We start from the raw sequence: 19,188 nt of genomic DNA, 5'->3' as shown, positions 1-19,188 counted from the left end.
TATATATATATGTAGTTGAACTTTTTATCAAAGAGAACATATATTTACCGTAAACTTATGTTTTTTTTTAATCTCGATTTTTGTGATATTTTTCAAAAGTTTTTTCTTGTGTGTTAGAGTATTATGATTTATATAATATTTTTTTAAAAATAATTTTTAAATATATAAATTTTATTTTAAAAAAAATTATATCTAAATTCATGATCAAAATTTAATAATTTTACTCTTAAAATTTTAAATAATATCAGGTAAATTGATACGAAAGAGTGTTAAAAGAGATATGCATGAATGGTACTTGAATTATTTGTTAGATGGAATCTTAAGTTCTCTTTTGGCCAAGGATAATATATATAATTAGGAACCAACTTGTTTTAATTAATTACATGTAATGTAGCTTTGTAGACTTTATGTGTTAGCTATGAACACCTACCAAAGCAATTATATACACTTTGGAAAATGTACTAATAATTCCAGACTCTATGATTAAGCTGTTAGATATTTTTCTAATTAAATAATTAAATTCCTTCTCTATTTTAGTAGTATACCCCATTAACCTACTACAGTATAGTTAAGCATCACGTACGAAAAAAATCGCATGCATGAAATGAAACCTACTTGTATATATTATTTTTTCTTTTATAAAAAAATATTCTTTTTGCTTTTGTGTTTTTCTATTTTATTTGTCTTCATATACATGAACCTTATATACTTCCACTATTTCCCCCCTATAAATACCCCATTTACTAATCATTTTTCATAAGTCACACCAAAAGATTGAAGCTTATCAATTTATAGAAAAATATTTCAAATTCCAATGGCCATTTCGAAAGCTCTCTTTGCTTCATTACTTCTCTCCTTGCTCCTTCTCGAGCAAGTCCAATCTATTCAGACCGATCAAGTGGTGAGTTATTTTATTTGTTCCTTAGCAATTTACTTAAAAATTATATCTATGCTACGTATATTTCTTCGGTTCTAAAATAGAAGAACTCATGATAAATAGTCTAAGAGGTTTGAATTACCGTTTCATCATGAATTTATGTGGAAAAAAAAAATCTAGTTGACTGTCTAAATATATAGTTAAGAATTTAATCATACTCCTTAATTTAAAGTTTAATTTATTCACTCGTGATATATGTTTTGACTTTTGCAGACCAGCAATGCTATTTCTGAAGCCGCTTATTCCTACAAGAAAATTGGTATGTTGTAATTTCTATACAACATTTTGTCACCTTTTTCAATTATAAATATTTATTCCCCTATGTCCTGTATCAATTATAAACAATACACTTTTTATATAAATATATATTAAACCTGGAACATCCTTAGTGAAATTTCTTTGTGTTGTTTATATATGTACAGACTGTGGGGGAGCTTGTGCAGCAAGGTGCCGATTATCATCAAGGCCAAGATTGTGTAATAGGGCATGTGGAACTTGTTGTGCTAGATGCAACTGTGTTCCTCCTGGTACTTCTGGCAACACTGAGACTTGCCCTTGCTATGCCAGTTTGACTACTCATGGCAACAAACGTAAATGCCCTTAATTTTCTTCTAAAATATCCTCTACCAGTATATTGTGCGATTACTATGAATATGTTATTGTTCTGTCATATATTGTGTCAATATTCAAAATCCAGTAAAATGTCTTTAGCGTGTACTTTTTTTTTGGTGGGTTGTCTTTTTAATTTTGAGGAAATTGTATTCACTTTGATTTGTGTGTTTGGTGTGATATTTGTTCTGGTTTGCATTGTATTGTATTGTATAATAAGATGAGGAATAAATGAAGTTCGAGTATATTTTTTTATATTTGTTCTGTTCTTGGATGTTAAGTTTTATAGTACAGAATTAAATAAAGATTATTTTATTTGTCTTATGCGCTGCTCATTTTTCATACTATTGCATTGCTTCTAATTTACTTCTATACACGAATGGTTTAAAAGAACTTTTATAACATCACGTCACCTGATTTAAATCTCGTGGTATTGTACATGTCAGGTAAAATGAAAATAAAACGTTATAATAAAATATAGAAAGCGACACTTGTTAAAACAGAATAGAAAGAAAAATAAAACACCAGAAGGAATACTAATTAATTATCGATGAACAATCTAATTTAGATTATTATGACAAACTTCATTGCTCTTACTCAAATTATGTTATATAGTAGACAACAAAAAGAAAAGGTTCAACAATAGGACTTGCATCGAGTATTCTTTTATCATATTCAAATAGTCAGATTCTTTTTCGTTTTATTTTTTTCGATTTATCGAAAAATTTCCAAGGGTCAATGACGCACGATTCAAATAGTGAGATTCTTTGTAAGAATACCCTCAAATGTAATCCCAGGACCAAATGCCAGAATCAATCCCCAATCAGTGATGTCTTTTTTCTCCTCCAACATGTATTCCAGCACATACACAATTGTATTGCTACTTGCATTTCCATAATCTGCCAAAGCCCTTCTGCTAGCACTCAATTTCTCAGGAGACAAATCTAGCTTTTTTTCTAGCCTGTTTAAAATAGCAGGACCACCTGGATGAACTGCCCAAAATAATTTGTTGTATTCTCTATCATTAATTCCAGAAATACTTATTAACTTGTCACAGAAACCCTCAATATTATCTTCAATAATCTGAGGTAGTTCTCTTTCTAGCTTGAAGCTAATTCCCTCTTCAGTAAGCCTGCAAATTTAGATGTGGCAAAATCAATCTATCTGTCCAAGTTTGATTTCTCAGAACTAAAAATATACTCGTTTATTGATTTAATCCATTTTGACCCCAACATTACCTGCCATCAATGATCTTTTCTGTATCAGGCAAGAAATGCTGAATAGCAGTATGCAATTCAAAAAGAGGTCTCTCGATATCTCGAATCGGGTTAGATCCGATTATCATAGCTCCAGCACCATCACCAAAAAGAGCCACACCAACTAAATCATATGGCCTATCAACACTAGGTGGTTTGAACCCAATTATAGTAGTCTCAGAAGTAGCTAACAAGACTCTGCTTCCTGGATTATTCTCAGCAATGTCCTTAGCAACACGAAGGCCCGCGACACCACCAGAACAACCAGCAAAATACAACATAACACGTTTAGTTTCCGGGCTTAAACCGAGTCCTTTGGCTAAGTAAAGATCACCTCCTGGTAATCTAGCTTCACTTGACGAAACATAGACTACATGTGTAATGTCTGAAATTGGCCTTCCCCATTTCTTAATACAAGATTGTGAGGCTTCAATTGCCATTTCTGTAACTGCTGCATTGCAGATGTCTAATCTTTGTTTGACTGTTGGAAGGCCTTCAACAGCTAGTTCAGGATATTTCTTTAGGATCTCCTCTGACATTACCACATACCGCGTTTTTACTGTAGTTGTCTTGCCTGCAAAGATTAATTAAATCCGCTCAAGAGCCAAATTCAGGATCTAAAATCAGTTTGTGCAAAAAAATATTGCACTTACTAGTTCATTGTTACAACTTACAACGAGCATATCTATAAAATATGTTCTTAAATATCAACTATGTTTAGGTAGGTAGCGCAAAGACACTGAAAATGGGCATTGGACTTCTAACTTAATCTCAAAAGTTTGAAAGTTGTCTGAGACGAGACATCAACACATTCTCTCAATCAATGCCCCCTGCGCACACCTAGAAGTGGACATCTGGTGTGTGGACAATATAACATGGGGACTTAATATTGGTAAAACAAGAAGCATGAATTACTCATGAGTCTTACTCTGATGTCATGTTAAGAAAATGAACATTGTACCTAGCTAACCTCAAAAGCTAGCTCGCGAGAAGAGGATTACCCAAAATAATATAACGAAAAAACAATCAAATGGGGTGCCAAACAATGTCTGGGTTTGCTATCAGTACCTTACAGCTGCTATTGTCCGCTCCTAATCAATTTAGTTAGAAGTTCACGGTTAAAAGAGTGAAAGAAAGAAAAAGATTACAGAGTCGAGTGAGCCTCTGCTTGAGTTCTGGATCATCACAGTTGGTGTTTTTGAAATAGCCATCAACCAAAAACTCTTGCATAACAAGCTGATGAGGGAAAGCTTTGCCCAGTGCAAGAATGGTAGCGTTTCCGAAGTTAATTTCATTCCTTCCTTCCATTCTCCCCATTTACTCACTGCTTGCTCCTTTGAAGCTGCACAACTTTCTGTTTATATATAACAACACGTACTAAATAGTTTATGTTACTCAATACTTGCCCTTTTGAAGTTGCACAACTTTCTATTTATAACACGTACTTAAGCTGAATAAAGGTTTTAGATATATCATCAAACTGTAGAGGGGCTCAAATATTGTTGACTACAGAGTTTTTGGAATTAGTTGAGGAACAAGATGTTCATGATTTTGACAAGTCCAAAAGTTCCATCTCAATTTAGTAATGTTAAATCTTGATACGTGGTTGGTGGCATTCTGGTTAGAAGAAGTTCAAGATACAACCTTGAGCAGAATGAATCTGTTACTGCAAGAACAAATAGACAAATAAATAATTCCCTTACGTAATGTACAGTCTAGGCTCTTTTATGAGTTGGGACTTTTGCCCTACTCATAAGCCATTATCGGTAATAACTCACCCGCTCTTGAAACAATTACTAAGCCATTAATAATGATACAAGATCATTAATTGTGATACTAAAGCCGAGAATTAAAATCAATGTATTTAACCAGGAAAATTAAACAATCTCATGATCACTAGGAAAGAGCAATGGAGGTTTCTACCCAACTTTGAACCTCAGGAGCTTAAACGTTGTTCAAGTGCTTTGCTGATAATTTCCCAACTAGTATATAGGAACACCACTCTCTTCCCCGACTAAAATTTCCATAAATCTTAAAACACATTCATTGGTTTTACAACGGTTACAGAATATCAGCTATGTTTAGAGAAACTAGCTGGAACAATGTCGGACGATGAATTGTACACCTACCGAGACGAAAGCCGAAGGCGAGTCTCCTAGGTGGACATATCGAACCGAAATAAAATTTCAGATTGACACATCTTGATACACTGATTTACCATAATAATAAAAAAAGAGTCAATGGTGACTCAGTATGCAGTTCGAAGGAAGTAACATTCTCACTGCCCAGAAGTCTAATAATTGCCTAGACACAAATGTCATATGTTCTTCCCACTGAAGCATGCACGGGATGAAACCAGATCAGATCACAGTTCCAGTAAGCATTTCCCGCTGATGTAATCAACAACTTGGGTGGCAGTTTTATCAAGTGCAGCAGTTACTGCCGCCAGATTTTCCAAAAACTCTTCCGGTGTTGGTTTATCACCATCCACAATGTCTGTCACAGCTTTCAGAAAAATGGCTGGAACTTTCAACAGATCTGCAACATAAGCTACGGCTGCTCCCTAAAACCCAAAAAACACATTGGATTGGAAAAAAGGACTTAAAATGCATATCCTAATAAGAGAGAGCAAGGCTAAATGAGCACAGTGATTAGGAAAAAAACGGAAGTACATTGAACACTTGGCACAATTTCAGTCTTGAATTAGAGAGGGAAAACGGAAGCTACATTTGAACACTTAGCACAATTTCAGTCTTGAATTAGGTTTTCAAATATCATGCCTAGCAGTACCATCAATCATGCCTGGGAGGGAACAACTTAATGTTTTATTATTAAAAAGGTGAACTTTGAGATATTAAATATCTTAGACAACAAGAGTTCATATAATCGACGAAGTATGTGGAGCTTAAGGACAACCTGGAAAAGCATGTTGATGGCCAGAATAACACTATTTGACCAATCTCTACAGGGGACTACGGAATGTGCAGTGCAGGGGACTAATTTCTCCATGTCTTCATAAAAGCCATCACACTAAACTTAGACATTTAGACGTTACCTCCATGTCTTTAATTGTTGCGTCATTTGCAATGATAGATGCTTCATCCATTGGAGACATATCTAGAGAGTCACCAGTAGACAGCTTGCCAACCTGTAATGAGGAGAGAAATTTCATGACAAATTAATTCAATGTTTTTTTTTTAATCAGTAAAAAACTTTTTGCTATTAGAATATATGCCAAAGTAGACCTAATGACTTTCCAAGTACATGTGCACTATAAGCTAGTCAGGAAACAATCAAATGTTATTGTGGAAGCAAGTATACACATGAACATTAACAAGTTTGACAAAAAAGGCATATAAGTCTTACATGGTTCTCAAGCACATCAGGTAACATCTAAATCATTAATACACTCTTTCAGGAAGAATCCCATTTTCACATGCCGACTCATGAGCATCCAAATCACCTAATTACAGATATTGCTAAGATAAATCCTTTAGGTACATGTAAAACTGGTAGACATCACTGCGTTAAAAGTTACCACATCTATGTTGCTTCTCATTCTCAAAAAGACCACATCTTAAGCTGGTAAGACTTATCAAGATTGTCTATACTCAAGCATCATATTCAGAAAGAAAATAGCAGATAGTGTACAGGTACTGGCACAAAGTGGACTATAGAAACACTTACTGATATAGTAGAAGATCGTATCTGATATAACATCAGCACCATTATTCACATTAAGATAATCACTCACCAATCCGAGAAAAAAAGATTTCATATGAATCAAAATGGAGAGGAATGGATGTTAAGATTTCATATAACCAACCAAAATTAGTTTGGAAGATGACACAAATGCCCAAATCCAACTTGACAAAATGACAATGAAAGGACAATCTGAACCCACAAAATGTTAACTCAATGACGAAGAAGCTAAAACCACAATCTAAAAAAGTATATTCACCAGCCATAAACAAGAATAGATATCAAAGCATGTGAGCCATGTGCTAATTAAATTTGCTTCTTTTATATGCACAGGTGAACAGTACCTTCAAGTTAAGCTCCTTCAGAAGATTGGGTGTAGCAAGAGCCTTCCGCGAACCAACTCCATATATATCAAATACCTACACATATATGAGCGCACCCAAAGCCCTTCAGCTTAGCTGCCCATAAAATCAGCAAAAAACTTTCCAAATCAAAGTACGTGAATCAACAAATTGAGGTTTGCAGTAAATAACCAGGGACTTCTTTCACTAGATTATTGATCACTGTGTCCTTAAAACAGTTGAAGCACCAAGTCCAGTAAATATACCGGAAATGATGTAAACTGTAGAAGTTTGTTTAGCCACAACAATAGGAATTGTGATCTCTTGTTAGAGGTATAGAGGCAAATGGTTTGTCAACCTAGTGTCAACTTTGATCCAGTTTCCCACATTCCATGTGTTTCTTAACAACAATAGAATTCAAAAGACATGATGCGAGGATGGAGAATGAATATTACCGGGATTGGTATTCTTCTGTCATGGAAAGCAACTTCTGATGAAATAAAAACATCTCCTATTGAAGCACCTTTGGCCTGAAATAAGTTAACGTGTCAAAAATAACATATCAAAAGAAAAATTTATGTTTGCTCAACATAGAGGAATCACAGGAATAAAAAAATCAATTAATCTGTCCCAAAATCTTCCTGTCCCAACAAGGTTGTCCCTTTTCCTCTGACAATTAATCTTATTGGCGCTCAATTAGAGAGATGAGAGAAATAACAGGGGAAGAGGAAGTATCAGGGAAAGAGGAAAAGGAAGATTATATCAGAATCTATAAACACAAATCATACCCCAAATCCACCTGCTGTGCCAGCATTTATGATGAGGTCTGGCTTTAATGCTTGGACAGAAGCATATGTCACAAGAGATGCAGAAACCGTGCCCACACCATCAACCCCTGTGTTAGACCATTCATAAGTTAGTTCGACAAACATTAGGACACCACTAGATTTGATGCATATAAAATATTTGAGATATACGAAGACACACAGTGCAAGGGAAAACATTAAACTATTTAGAGCATCAGACACTTTAGTGGTTTGGCAAAGTTATTTTCCTTCAAGCAAGAGGAAGGTTTCAAGAGTAGAAGACCAGGCTCTAAGAATACTAGCTACTTCCCTCTGCAAATGGGCACACCCATATATGTACTCATTTACTCTAAATTACAGCCTTGATCTTGGAAATGCAATTTCATACTTTGACCCAGGATAACTAGCTAGGCCACATGCCTCTCAAGGATGAATTTCCAGATCTTCACCGCACATGTAGAAGCCACCATAACCCAATGCAAAGGCAATGGAATTCGAATATCACCTTTAGAGAAATTGTTAGAAGTTTAAAAGACAGATTTCATTACTGAAAACACTGGAGGAAGGGTGTTGTGAAGCAGGTAGATATGATATAATCAGGTAAAAAAGGTATTTTACAGTTACAGCATGTACCAAAATATGATCCACTCTAGGAGAGCTGATAAGGTATGACCATGGAAGAATTTTGGAAGAATAGGGCCCTTACAAAAGTAACCTGTTTTGGATGGATTACTATGCATGAAGCATGTCTTTTTTTAATAACCGTGGTGTTTGGATAGTGAAGATGCTAAGTTGCTAACCACACCTTTTTTCATTACTGAAAACACTGGAGGAAGGGTGTTGTGAAGCAGGTAGATATGATATAATCAGGTAAAAAAGGTATTTTACAGTTACAGCATGTACCAAAATATGATCCACTCTAGGAGAGCTGATAAGGTATGACCATGGAAGAATTTTGGAAGAATAGGGCCCTTACAAAAGTAACCTGTTTTTTTCTGGGGCTTCATCTGGAAGAATGTCTTTTTTTAATAACCGTGGTGTTTGGATAGTGAAGATGCTAAGTTGCTAACCACACCTTTTTGGGGCTTCATCTGTGTAGATACCATTCAAGTCTGATGGATAGTGAAGATGCTAAGTTGCTAACCACACCTTTCTGGGGCTTCATCTGTGTAGATACCATTCAAGTCTGATGGATAGTGAAGATTTTAACAACTCAATTTTGCATCATGGAAAAGCAAGGAAGATGATTAATGATTTTGGATATTTTTGAGTTGCATTGGACGATGCCAAGAATCCAAGGTGTGGCCTAGCAATCAGTGAAGTGGACAAAAATAATGGAAAATAGGGCTCAAATCCCACTTGAGATCAAAAATATGTTTGTGTAATTTCCAATGGCAGAGTGATCTAGTCCATGTGTTTGTGAGAGCTACCAGGTCCTCAGTTGAATTGATATGGGCACAAACCGTAAGCTAGCTTAGACACCAACCCATGTATGATAGGCCTACTAAGCGATGCAGGAAAAAAAAGGTCTACAGGTTCAGTATCCCTGTTTTACTGTTTGGACTGAAGTTATGTGAGTTTTTGGATTTCATAGGCATCCTACATTAGTAACAGGGATAGCCTAGCCTGTTTTGTAGTTCACAACAATCCCACACTGCTGAGTTTGTGAATGATACAACTTCCCTTACTTTAACCCCCCAATTTTTTTTAGAAAAAAGATGTATCTATAGAGATGGACATTTTCTATATACTTCAATGTACTTAATGATTGGACTAATAGGAGACATACCCCACATAAAAAATGAGAGGGTCCAACATAAAACTCCCCATTCGCAGGTTGAAGAACTGGTTGGTGAAACTATGTCCTACCACTAAATGAGGCAATACACAATCTGCTAATACTTCGAAGGAAAAGAAGGATTGTTACTGATAATATAATTTTCTATCTCAAATGTGGAAACAATATGCTCATGCATTGGTTATATAAGCAGCCACATTCATAAGATGTAATCAGCAAAGTAAAAATTGTCAAGATCAAAATACCCTACCCAATGCTGGGTCTTTCCCAGGACAAACAATATTAATGGCGAGACCCTTGTAATTACCATAGAACCGCACCCAAGGGACTCCCTTTGGGAACCTGCATTGGGCACATCAGATATTAGATCCAAGAAGAGACAACAGAACACCACCAAGCATGGTAAAAATTTACTGCATAAATAATTACACACTACAATTGAGCACATGGAAAATTTAGAGGTTCCTGGTCATCATTATAATAAATTCCGTGATCTTTTGAAAGAATCCAACAAGGCAACAACTCTTACAAAATTCATTTTCGAATAGGATATAATTCTTTTTTCTAAATCATGTGAATCATCCTCAAAATATTTTCAGTTTGAATAAGTATTACTCCCTCTGTCTCATTTTATGGTGTCATTTGACTTGGCACAGTGTTTAAGAAGAAAAGGAAGACTTTTGAAAGTTGTAGTCTCAAACAATCCTTAGATATTTGTGTGTCCGTAAATCATGTCATTAAGGTTAAAAGGGAAATTTCAAAGTTACATTGTTTCCAAGTATAATAAGGTGACATTCTTTTTTGAACGGACTAAAAAGGAAAGGGTGTCACATAAAATGGGACGGAGGGAGCAACACATATGCAACGCATCATAATCTTGCTAATTTGTTTAACAAGCAACCTAATACCACATCCACATGATTCAACAGGTAAACACTGCAACATTTGCTGTCATCAATAATATACATATTATGGATATTTTATTTGCAAATTACTCCAATTTTTTGTCATATGCTATAATCTTCTTTATTTCTTTTTAGGATTGATCCTATTCCGTGTTGAATAACATACTTTTAACCCTACATAAGATGCTAATAACGCAGTTAGAAAAAGAAATGTATAGTAAAATCTCTCTAATCAGCTCTTGCTTCCTCATGGAGTTGTAGCTTCATTTGCAATTTAAACATTGATTTCACTCCGAATCCTAACAACCAATTTTTGAAGCAACAAGCCATAGGGGCTTTTAGATAGTTTCTTTTGAAAAAAAAAACAGGCCAAAGTATGACTCCCTCTTATTGACCAGGCCAACAAGTTATTTCTCCAAAATCATATATGTATAAAGCTTAAAACTCCAATTATCTAAATGACAAAGTTGATCAAGTAAAATAGCATTTATATATGGTGCACAAATACACGGCTTACACGTTCTTGCTGGTCAGAGCTCTAGCATCTAAAATATTTACCACCTCAAAACTTATCTAATAACTACTATTTCATTTCTTCTACTACTAGTTTCTGGTTATCTTCACATGTCTAGTTTGGTAATCTCGAAGACACTCCTCACTCTATTTCAAAAGAAAAAGTCAAATTCTTTTTTACCTTTGCTTCCACATTTCAACATTTTTAATGAATATTTTAGCTATGAAATTGTGATTTATTTAAATACGTAGCTTATATTTCAAAAAGGAAAAAGTTATTTCCAGACTCACAACTAAACTTAGGTGTATTTAGTCCTCTTATTCTTGATCTTTCGGTACAGGAGAACTAATATCCGAAAAGTAAGCTACAAAGCAAAAAAGGAGAGAATTTCTAACTTTTTTAGTTGTGATTTTGTACATAATCTCTTCAATTCTGAGTAGTAAAAGCCTCAAAATAAGAAAAGATGGAGCTTACACGGAATTGAGGTCCTCAGTAAGCTGAAACTTCTTAACAAGAGGTAACGCCTCTGCTTGCATAGCTATCGATTCACGGACAAAAAATTTCACCGTCAACACGATTTCATAATAAATGGAGCAATCACAAGTAAAAAGCAAACAGAGAAAGTTCTTTTTGAAAAGAAAAAAAAAAGTACCAACGATGAAGAGGATGGTGGAGATAGGGCGGTTATCGACTGAGGAAACGGCGGCGGCGGCCTCCTCCTTGACTCCTGCTGACTTATCGCCGTGAGGAGGAGCCATTTTTACAGTTAATTCCTTTGAAAACTTTTTTCGATTTCAAATTCTGCGATTGAGAAACTGAGAATCGAAGTGGTAACTTGTGAAGTCTATTATTGGAGAGCTATTAACATTTAACAGCTTGATTGATAATGTTGTTCAACCGGCCCATATGTCGCACCGACCCGACCCAAAATCCAATTAATTAGGCAAGTGGTTATTCCCGACATACCCCCAACTTTGTGGCTCATACTTTATAAAAATAGTTCATATAGTCATTTTTATAACAAGGGATATATTAAACTTTTTCCCCAATACTCATTTATAACGGTTGATACATGTGGAAAAATCTTTTAAAAGAAATGAAAATAATTAAAAGGTTTGTACTTACAGTCTATTCTATACAAAATTTTTAAATAAACCAAACAATACATAAAAATTTCAGACAAAAATAAGAATAATACATCATTCATCTCAATTCATGCCACATTTTTGTTGACCTCTTTTTTTCTTTTTTCTTTTGTTGACCTCTTGAATATTATAAAATGCTTGAAATCACTCTACTTTATACAGTACTATATTTTTCATAACTTTCGAAAGTTATTAATTACAAACCAATGTTATTCTCCTCCTCCCACCCCCCTTTTTTGTTTTTTTCATTTGTATGCTTGCATACAATTGTGAGGAAGCATGTACAAGTTAATCATATGCCAAAGGTCTCAAACCAATAATGTTACCATGGTCCATATATTTGGAATGTACTCATGAGCCAAAAAATGAAATGACTCTTCACTAGAGTTCCGTCTTTTAAGCCAAGGAAGCTGCATTATTGATGATTTCTCACCTTCGGCATATCGAATAGGATCAATAAAGTTGATTCTCATGAGGTGAAAGATGCAAAATCTTGATTTATGACCAGAAATTAAGTGTTTTATAAGTCAAATATATCGACAGTAGTAGAACAGAAAGATGGCTATTACAAGGTTTTTCCCTTGAGCTACCATTTGGAAGCATAGGGAAAGTCTGTGGAAGAGGCATTTCACAGTTCTCACCATTGAAATATATTCTCCTTGGAAATGCCCATCCATTACTAAGTGTAAATGAGGTCATGTCCTTAAGTAAAAGTATCTCTGTAGTCACAGATCCCACTTGCTTCTCTTCAGCTTGCAACAAAGCGTCGTTGTAGAAATCTAAACCCCAAAAGAGTGCAACTTCATCTGCATTAACATCAATAATTATTTTTCATATATACTTGGTAAAGTTCAATTATTGTAGCGTGACTTTAATGTAGACCAAATACCTGGGACACCAACGGTAGAGAGCATTGCATTGTTGAAGCTGAAGACAGTTGCCTGCTGGCTAAAACCAGGATGTTGGACTACCAAATTCCAGTTGGAATAGTTTTTACCTAAGTTGTAATTGGAAACAGTGAGTTTCACCCTCCAATAATTCCTGTAGTTCTTCTTAATGTGCCAGTGAACCCGAAGTGGACACATATGATCAGTACACTGAAGTAGCTCACGCTCGTATGGTGATGATGAACTTTGTCTGTTCCATGTATATAAACCACAACAAAATCAGCACCTTATGCAAAAATGGGTAAAATTGAAGTATTTCATCCTATTAAAAGGCTGTTTTGCCTAGTTACCAACCCAATGCATGATTTTGCCTCATTGTCAGCTAATTTACATCCACAGCTACACAAATTGCATGGTGTCACCTCAGGATTGTAAAATGTTGAAAGAGAAACACAACAGGTTGGCGAGTTGTTGGCCAAGAAAGTTGAGTAGGTGCATGTTGATTTCCATGTCCCTGAACAAAAGGGATTTAATATCCAATCTACTATTTTATGGTGAACACTTAAAAAATGAGGCACTTAAGGAAGAACACATAAAGATATTAACTCAACATTAGTAGTATAAGTTCAAAACAGAATACTTACTGATTACTTGTTCTTGTCTTTGTCCTTCTATTACCAAAGATGTTGTTGGATCTGTGTCAATAAATTCATCACAAGTATAACCAGGTCCTGGAGCCATTAGAGTGGGATTTAGAGGCTTGTGAGTTGTATAATTTCCCCTTATGTTTCCAACTTTCATCTCAAAGGATGCACTAGAATTGGAAGGATTGATAGCTGAGGCAGCAAGAAGTCCACCATGACAGCAACCATCTAATCTTTTCTCTGGTGGAGCTTCTGGCGCGAGGTCGACTATAATAGGATTTTTCTTGCAACAATGTGGAATTTCAGACTTGAAGGCTGAACAATTCCCTTGTTGAGTGGCGAAAGCACCAGACATTGACCAAATAACCTCATTAGCTGCCCATGTCCACCCTAGTTGCCAGCCCAGTTTCTCGATGTGTCTATACTTGTAGTAGTTTTGAATGGTTATCCTTGCCTGAAGCACTATAGTCAAGTTAGAGAGAAAAAAACTACTAATATTAAACTGATGGATAAATATAAACTTTGGCCTCAATGAAACTACTAAGAAAATGAACTTTGGACTTAACGTCAAAAACTTCACCCTCCCCTCCCAAATGACTGATATCGTGTTAAGAAAATAGATGTTGGGTCCTACTCAATATGGAAGTAATTCTAAGAGTTGTTTTTTCTTACCTGGTAACCATCTTCTGTCCATCTAACAATGTCATACGTAACCGATATATTTCCAATAGGATCCAGAGGATCATAGCAATCTGAAATTAAAAGCACCCAACTTAACAGAAGAACAAGTGGCTAAGGTATTTACTATTTCCAAAACAGAAGCAAAAATGACGAAAATAGGAAAAGGGTGTTTGCCTGAAAGATTGAACATAGTAATTATCAATACCAACATCAGGGGAAAACATCCTGGTCCACTGATCAAGTCCATGATCCTTTCTGAAAGTACAATTTGGAACAGAGATATAGTTCTTCAGAAGTAGAATGAGACAAACTTTTATTCATTCCATCTTAGAACTAAATCCACAATGTTTGGTTGTAACAAAGCAAAAGACCATTGGAAATATCAACACAGAATCAAATAGGACAAAAATAACTTTTTCTCAGATACTCTACTAACTACTAAGTCATGTTTTTTGTATATTTAACCAATAAAAGAAATTTTCAGGAGGAGTTTTTGTCCTTTCCAACATCCTTTAGTTATGGAGGCAAACATGCAATATGCAAGAAAGGTAAATAAAGCATGAGTAATCATTCCAGAAGTTCCAATATTAGCTACTTTCTGTTAGGGAAAATTAATAAACTAAACTTTTCTTTAGTTGAGATTTTAAGGAAAACAAGTTTTTTTATGACTAAACATGAAAAGCTTACATCTTTGATAGATTGGAAAATTCAAAGTTCATTACTTATCCTCCAAATGTCAACTCTAATCACATAGTTGACTTACTTCTGCATCAAGATTTTATTATTCATGTATGAGTCACAGAATGACCTCACACTTGCAGACAAAACTAGAATCTTGATCTTGGAACCTAAAATTGTTTTGATCATGATTGTCAAAATTCCACATTCCTATTTTTTTTGGCTTTATACATTTGGTATTGGAAACCACTGGCGGACTCATCTGAATTCACACCACATGTAAAATCCAGACCTCTGGTTAAAGGTGGAGGATGCAATCCATCCTGTCAAAATCAGAAGTGCAACATCACACAACATTCTGAACAGTCACAATTTAGCTGAGTTTTTTAAGCTTCACCATCTCATGAATATACCTTTACATGTGCTTGCACCTTTATATTTGATTGAAAATTCTTTTAGTAGCATATCAGAAAGAATTTAGTAACAATTTAACTTCAAACTTCTTATTTTACCCTCACGGAAATGATATTTATAGTTACAAGAATTTCTACCCACAAGTTTTAAAATATGATGATAGTCTATGCTCATGATTTATTTGAATATGGTTACACTCACTAAATTACTCTGTCCATAGTTGATGATTAAGTTATTTAAACAGACACTGATTTAATTCAAGAAATATGACAGTATTAATTGCTGAAATGGATGCTGTATTAGTAAGACAGTATCTCTCAGCCTTTAATTTTAACAGAAATTTACATCATACATCCCCTGTTATTCTTTTTTTGTCTAGTTCCATAAGATCAGTTACATCTCAGAAATAGATGGAGGCTGCAAGAGTGTAGAGGAAGAAGCAAGAGGCTCGTGCACAACAGAGTTTGTGGACACCGAAACTGGATTCCCTTCTAATTGCAGCATCATGCTGCCCAGTATTTCAGTCAACAACTTCTTGAACTCTTCCTCTTTAACCATCTTCCCATCATCGGCATCCAACATCTTACAGACTTCTTGTATGACCTTATCCATCTGCAAACACGGGGGATACAACTATATCATATACAAGGCCAGCTTTTAATTAAGCAAAAATGTGATCTATTAGTTGACAAGTTTAACTTCTACACACTGATAAGATTAGTAACTTGAAAATTAAGGTAGATTACTGGCTACAATATGTTAAAGACGCTGATATTGTTAGTGCATATAAGTTGAATCCTTAGTTGACAAATACCTGGTCAACAGCACCAATTGGAGGTAGACCAGCTGATGGTGCAAGAACATCAAGTGCAACTCGTAGGTATTCCTTTGACATTTTCCCATGGCGATCTCTAGGTATAGTCTTTAAGGCAGAATCCAGCGTCTGCAACATAGATAAACAACTAAATAAAAAAAGATGCAAAAGTATGATGACCCTCAGGCCACTAGACTTTTCCACTTCTTGTATAACATTAGTTCCTAAGAAAGTTTCATTTCTTGTAGTATGATATGTTACTATATATTATTAGGTCCAGAAGACAACACCACGGATGATGTGTACATACCTTATCCAATTCAAACTTGTTAGACAATAGTCTTTTAATTCCACTTCCATCAAATGTGTTCTCGCTATGAGCAACAATGACTGGCTGCTCCTTGAGACGTTGAGCAGCACTCTCTGCAACTTTCTTAAATTCAGCCAAAAATGTCTCTTGTGTAACAGGTTGATCATTAGATGCTCCAATGCAGGATTCAACTACTGGCTCCACCACATTACTCATTACCTACACAACAAGATAATAACAGAGTAATATGCTCTAGTAATTAGCAAATAACTCATCATAAATATAAATGTGTAATGAAGAAGTTACACGGGCTAGTAAGCAACAAATGTATGAATCAGTGAGCAATCACATATTAGCCTCTAGATACACTGACAATTTAAAAGACTATACTTGTAACCGTTAATTTGTCATGTTTTGCAAGTGACCAATTTTTTGTAATCTGATAGTGTAAAAATTCTAGCTAGACATGAATGTTAAGCCGTTAAAGAGAATAAATGAACTACCCATGAGTCTGATGCAGGAGGCATCCCTTGATCAACTGTAAGCTTCTCAAAAGCCTTGATGATGTAATCTTTGAGGGATCCATCAGGCAATTCTAACTCAGAGTACAGAGAAAGCATCTCTGGTTCGAATGCAGGACTTTTAACGAACTCAAGAAGATCTTCACCATCCATACGAAGGAGTACAATAGGATCTCGCTTTAGACCAGCAGCCATGCCTAGTAAAATATCTGAAAGAACCTCTTTAAACTCAGTCTTGCTTACTTTCTCTTGCTTTCCATGTGTGAATTCTTGAAGAACCTAAGTCACAACAAGTTCACTAATAAAAAGGGGAAACAAAATATTTCTCGATTTAGAGAAGAATTTAACTTCTATACAATGTAAAGAACTTTTACAAGCAACCGTCCATAAAAAGTATGATTGCTGCCTCTAAGAACAATCTTTAAAAATTAGAATTAACCAAATTTTGTCTGTCCATCTCACCATTTTCAAAAAAAAAAATCTCACCATCTTCAGCAGAGTCAAAAATTAAAGTTAAAAAAAAAAAAACATTTCTAGGCAATCTCCATCACTTCTTCAATAGTGATTCCAAATGGATAAGGAAAAAAGGAGGGGGACAAAAAACAAAAAACTGTACAGACAGAACAACTCAAATGCCAAGACCCTCAAAAGTTCATCAAAAGATGTAGATAATTATTTTGAAGATTTATTATTTTCAACTAGGATTTTATGTTATCTATAGATGGTGTAATTTTTTTTTGAACACTTCAACTTGATATAGGTGCGTCTCACAAACACCTTAACTTTGAAAATACACATCTAGACACCTTCAAGGGGCTGCATTCTCAAAGTTGGATGGTATTTATAGGCCAACTTAAATCAAGTCAAAGTGTCTAGATGTGCATTTTTAAAGTTAAAAGTGTTTATTTGATAGTTTTGGCCAAATTAAAATATCTTATCTATGTACTATGCCTTAAAAATACTTTAGTGCGTGCAAATGGAACCGCATCCATATCATGACTTTGAAACTTGAGAGTCAAACAAATGAGATCACATATCAGTTGAGTTGCTGTCTCATCTCAAGCACTCTGTAATCATTAAACATCTGGCCTCTTATGGCCCCATACCGGTACCATTTTTACAATTTGCATTTACAATTTCAACCCATAATTAACCAAAATACATGTGTAGATTTGTTTAAGAATATGAACCAGCATCAATGAAGTGGATGAAAATTACGCGAGATCAGGTTCAAACAAAAAAAAATGTTACTCCTAGTTAATTTCTTTATATTTGTTTAAGTTTTGGTGGACAAAGTTACGGTATACATTTATTTAATACTACTCCATAAACATGGGGTGCAGACAAATTTTTATGGCATTTATGAAGTGAGAAATGAGAGTACCTCAGAGTAGATATGATCAGATTCAGGGGAAGAACCTTGAGGAGGTAAACCAAGGGCAACACCAATATCAGCAACAGCAGGTTGTAACTCCTTTACTGAAAGTTTACCGTCTTTGTCTATGTCAAGTTCTTGAAACTTATGATCTACAAAGTTACTAAACACAGCCTCATTTCCAACTAACTTCATTATATCTGAACCGTCCATCACCTGACTCTCACTACTTTTCATCTTCATCACTTCATTTTTCTCCATTTTTAATTTAATTCCTTGTCAACACAACTCACTTTCTCCTCGTGATCAACTTTCTTTTCTCTTCTCTTCCAAAAAAGGTGTGTCTCAAATCAATGTATGACTTATGTGTTCTACTTCTTTTGAAAGAGAGTTCTAGAGAAAACGATGTGACAAAAGGACACCTTATGTTCAGTGTAGGTTAAAAATAAGCACTTTTCTCGCTTTTATCAGAGTTTGAGATCATTTGATGTGTATTTAAGAATAGTCAATCCACTAAAAAGTATTTCTAAGATTGTCAATCGTTCATGAAAGATCAAGTTCAGATATATATATTTTCTTTAAATAATTTTCACAAAAAAATATTAGTAATAATTTATACCAAGTTCAGATATATATATTTTCTTTATATAATTTTCAGGAAAAAATGTTATATTGCGTGGTTGGGACAGATGGGGCGGTTAGGGTGGGCAATTGTACGAAGTCTTTGTGACCTCATGGGATTTGAAACTTTTTTTTTTGGTTACTGTTTGTCTCGGGTTGGGTCCTTTAATATGTGACGCGTGTCCAATTTTTACGGGGCACGTATACCGTAGTGTACACGTAATTTGTTT

General features: G+C 34.9%; 5 protein-coding genes across 5 annotated transcripts; 1 reads left to right on the top strand and 4 right to left on the bottom strand.

Moving 5' to 3' along the window:
• The first annotated feature begins 814 nt into the window (after positions 1-814).
• On the top strand, positions 815-1,541 carry LOC102582131 (snakin-2-like). Its single transcript, NM_001288163.1, has 3 exons — positions 815-901; positions 1,151-1,196; positions 1,360-1,541. Exons 1-3 carry the CDS (start codon positions 815-817, stop codon positions 1,539-1,541), a joined length of 315 nt encoding a protein of 104 aa, NP_001275092.1.
• A 521-nt stretch (positions 1,542-2,062) lies between these two features.
• Positions 2,063-4,291, bottom strand: LOC102581805 (type III polyketide synthase B). The gene is made up of 3 exons (XM_006359581.2): positions 3,951-4,291; positions 2,785-3,376; positions 2,063-2,678 (listed from the first exon to the last, which is right to left on the bottom strand). The coding sequence occupies exons 1-3, from the start codon at positions 4,117-4,119 to the stop codon at positions 2,297-2,299; spliced, it is 1,143 nt and encodes a 380-aa protein (XP_006359643.1). The 5' UTR covers positions 4,120-4,291; the 3' UTR covers positions 2,063-2,296.
• A 499-nt stretch (positions 4,292-4,790) lies between these two features.
• LOC102581476 (5'-methylthioadenosine/S-adenosylhomocysteine nucleosidase 2-like) lies at positions 4,791-11,722 on the bottom strand. The gene is made up of 8 exons (XM_006359580.2): positions 11,521-11,722; positions 11,343-11,406; positions 9,700-9,791; positions 7,634-7,740; positions 7,301-7,375; positions 6,849-6,923; positions 5,858-5,950; positions 4,791-5,365 (listed from the first exon to the last, which is right to left on the bottom strand). The coding sequence occupies exons 1-8, from the start codon at positions 11,624-11,626 to the stop codon at positions 5,168-5,170; spliced, it is 810 nt and encodes a 269-aa protein (XP_006359642.1). The 5' UTR covers positions 11,627-11,722; the 3' UTR covers positions 4,791-5,167.
• A 789-nt stretch (positions 11,723-12,511) lies between these two features.
• Positions 12,512-15,535, bottom strand: LOC102578702 (COBRA-like protein 1). Its single transcript, XM_006359656.1, has 8 exons — positions 15,527-15,535; positions 15,135-15,226; positions 14,431-14,480; positions 14,217-14,296; positions 13,545-13,998; positions 13,255-13,414; positions 12,903-13,150; positions 12,512-12,819 (listed from the first exon to the last, which is right to left on the bottom strand). Exons 1-8 carry the CDS (start codon positions 15,533-15,535, stop codon positions 12,512-12,514), a joined length of 1,401 nt encoding a protein of 466 aa, XP_006359718.1.
• LOC102580903 (uncharacterized) lies at positions 15,465-18,566 on the bottom strand. Its single transcript, NM_001288310.1, is given in 5 exon segments — positions 15,465-15,929; positions 16,132-16,260; positions 16,442-16,660; positions 16,945-17,241; positions 18,347-18,566. Coding segments are annotated over 5 exon segments (1,068 nt in total). The 5' UTR covers positions 18,551-18,566; the 3' UTR covers positions 15,465-15,710.
• Between the last annotated feature and the right edge of the window lie 622 nt (positions 18,567-19,188).

This window comes from Solanum tuberosum, unplaced genomic scaffold, assembly GCF_000226075.1.
Source record: "Solanum tuberosum cultivar DM 1-3 516 R44 unplaced genomic scaffold, SolTub_3.0 scf00290, whole genome shotgun sequence".
Lineage (NCBI taxonomy): Eukaryota > Viridiplantae > Streptophyta > Magnoliopsida > Solanales > Solanaceae > Solanum > Solanum tuberosum.
This window is presented reverse-complemented; position numbering and strand designations above follow the sequence as displayed.

Excerpts from the sequence above, each read along its gene's own strand:
- LOC102582131 (NM_001288163.1), top strand. The coding sequence starts at position 815 with ATGGCCATTTCGAAAGCTCTCTTTGCTTCATTACTTCTCTCCTTGCTC. Across the intron at positions 902-1,150 it reads CTATTCAGACCGATCAAGTG|ACCAGCAATGCTATTTCTGA; the intron begins GTGAGTTATTTT and ends TGACTTTTGCAG. Across the intron at positions 1,197-1,359 it reads TTATTCCTACAAGAAAATTG|ACTGTGGGGGAGCTTGTGCA; the intron begins GTATGTTGTAAT and ends ATATATGTACAG.
- LOC102581805 (XM_006359581.2), bottom strand. The coding sequence starts at position 4,119 with ATGGGGAGAATGGAAGGAAGGAATGAAATTAACTTCGGAAACGCTACC. Across the intron at positions 3,377-3,950 it reads GCAGAGGCTCACTCGACTCT|GCAAGACAACTACAGTAAAA; the intron begins GTAATCTTTTTC and ends TAATCTTTGCAG. Across the intron at positions 2,679-2,784 it reads GAAAAGATCATTGATGGCAG|GCTTACTGAAGAGGGAATTA; the intron begins GTAATGTTGGGG and ends CTAAATTTGCAG.
- LOC102581476 (XM_006359580.2), bottom strand. The coding sequence starts at position 11,626 with ATGGCTCCTCCTCACGGCGATAAGTCAGCAGGAGTCAAGGAGGAGGCC. Across the intron at positions 11,407-11,520 it reads CACCATCCTCTTCATCGTTG|CTATGCAAGCAGAGGCGTTA; the intron begins GTACTTTTTTTT and ends GTGAATCGATAG. Across the intron at positions 9,792-11,342 it reads ACTGAGGACCTCAATTCCGT|GTTCCCAAAGGGAGTCCCTT; the intron begins GTAAGCTCCATC and ends TGCCCAATGCAG.
- LOC102578702 (XM_006359656.1), bottom strand. Across the intron at positions 13,415-13,544 it reads AAGACAAGAACAAGTAATCA|GGACATGGAAATCAACATGC; the intron begins GTAAGTATTCTG and ends CCTTTTGTTCAG. Across the intron at positions 13,151-13,254 it reads GAGGCAAAATCATGCATTGG|ACAAAGTTCATCATCACCAT; the intron begins GTTGGTAACTAG and ends TACATGGAACAG.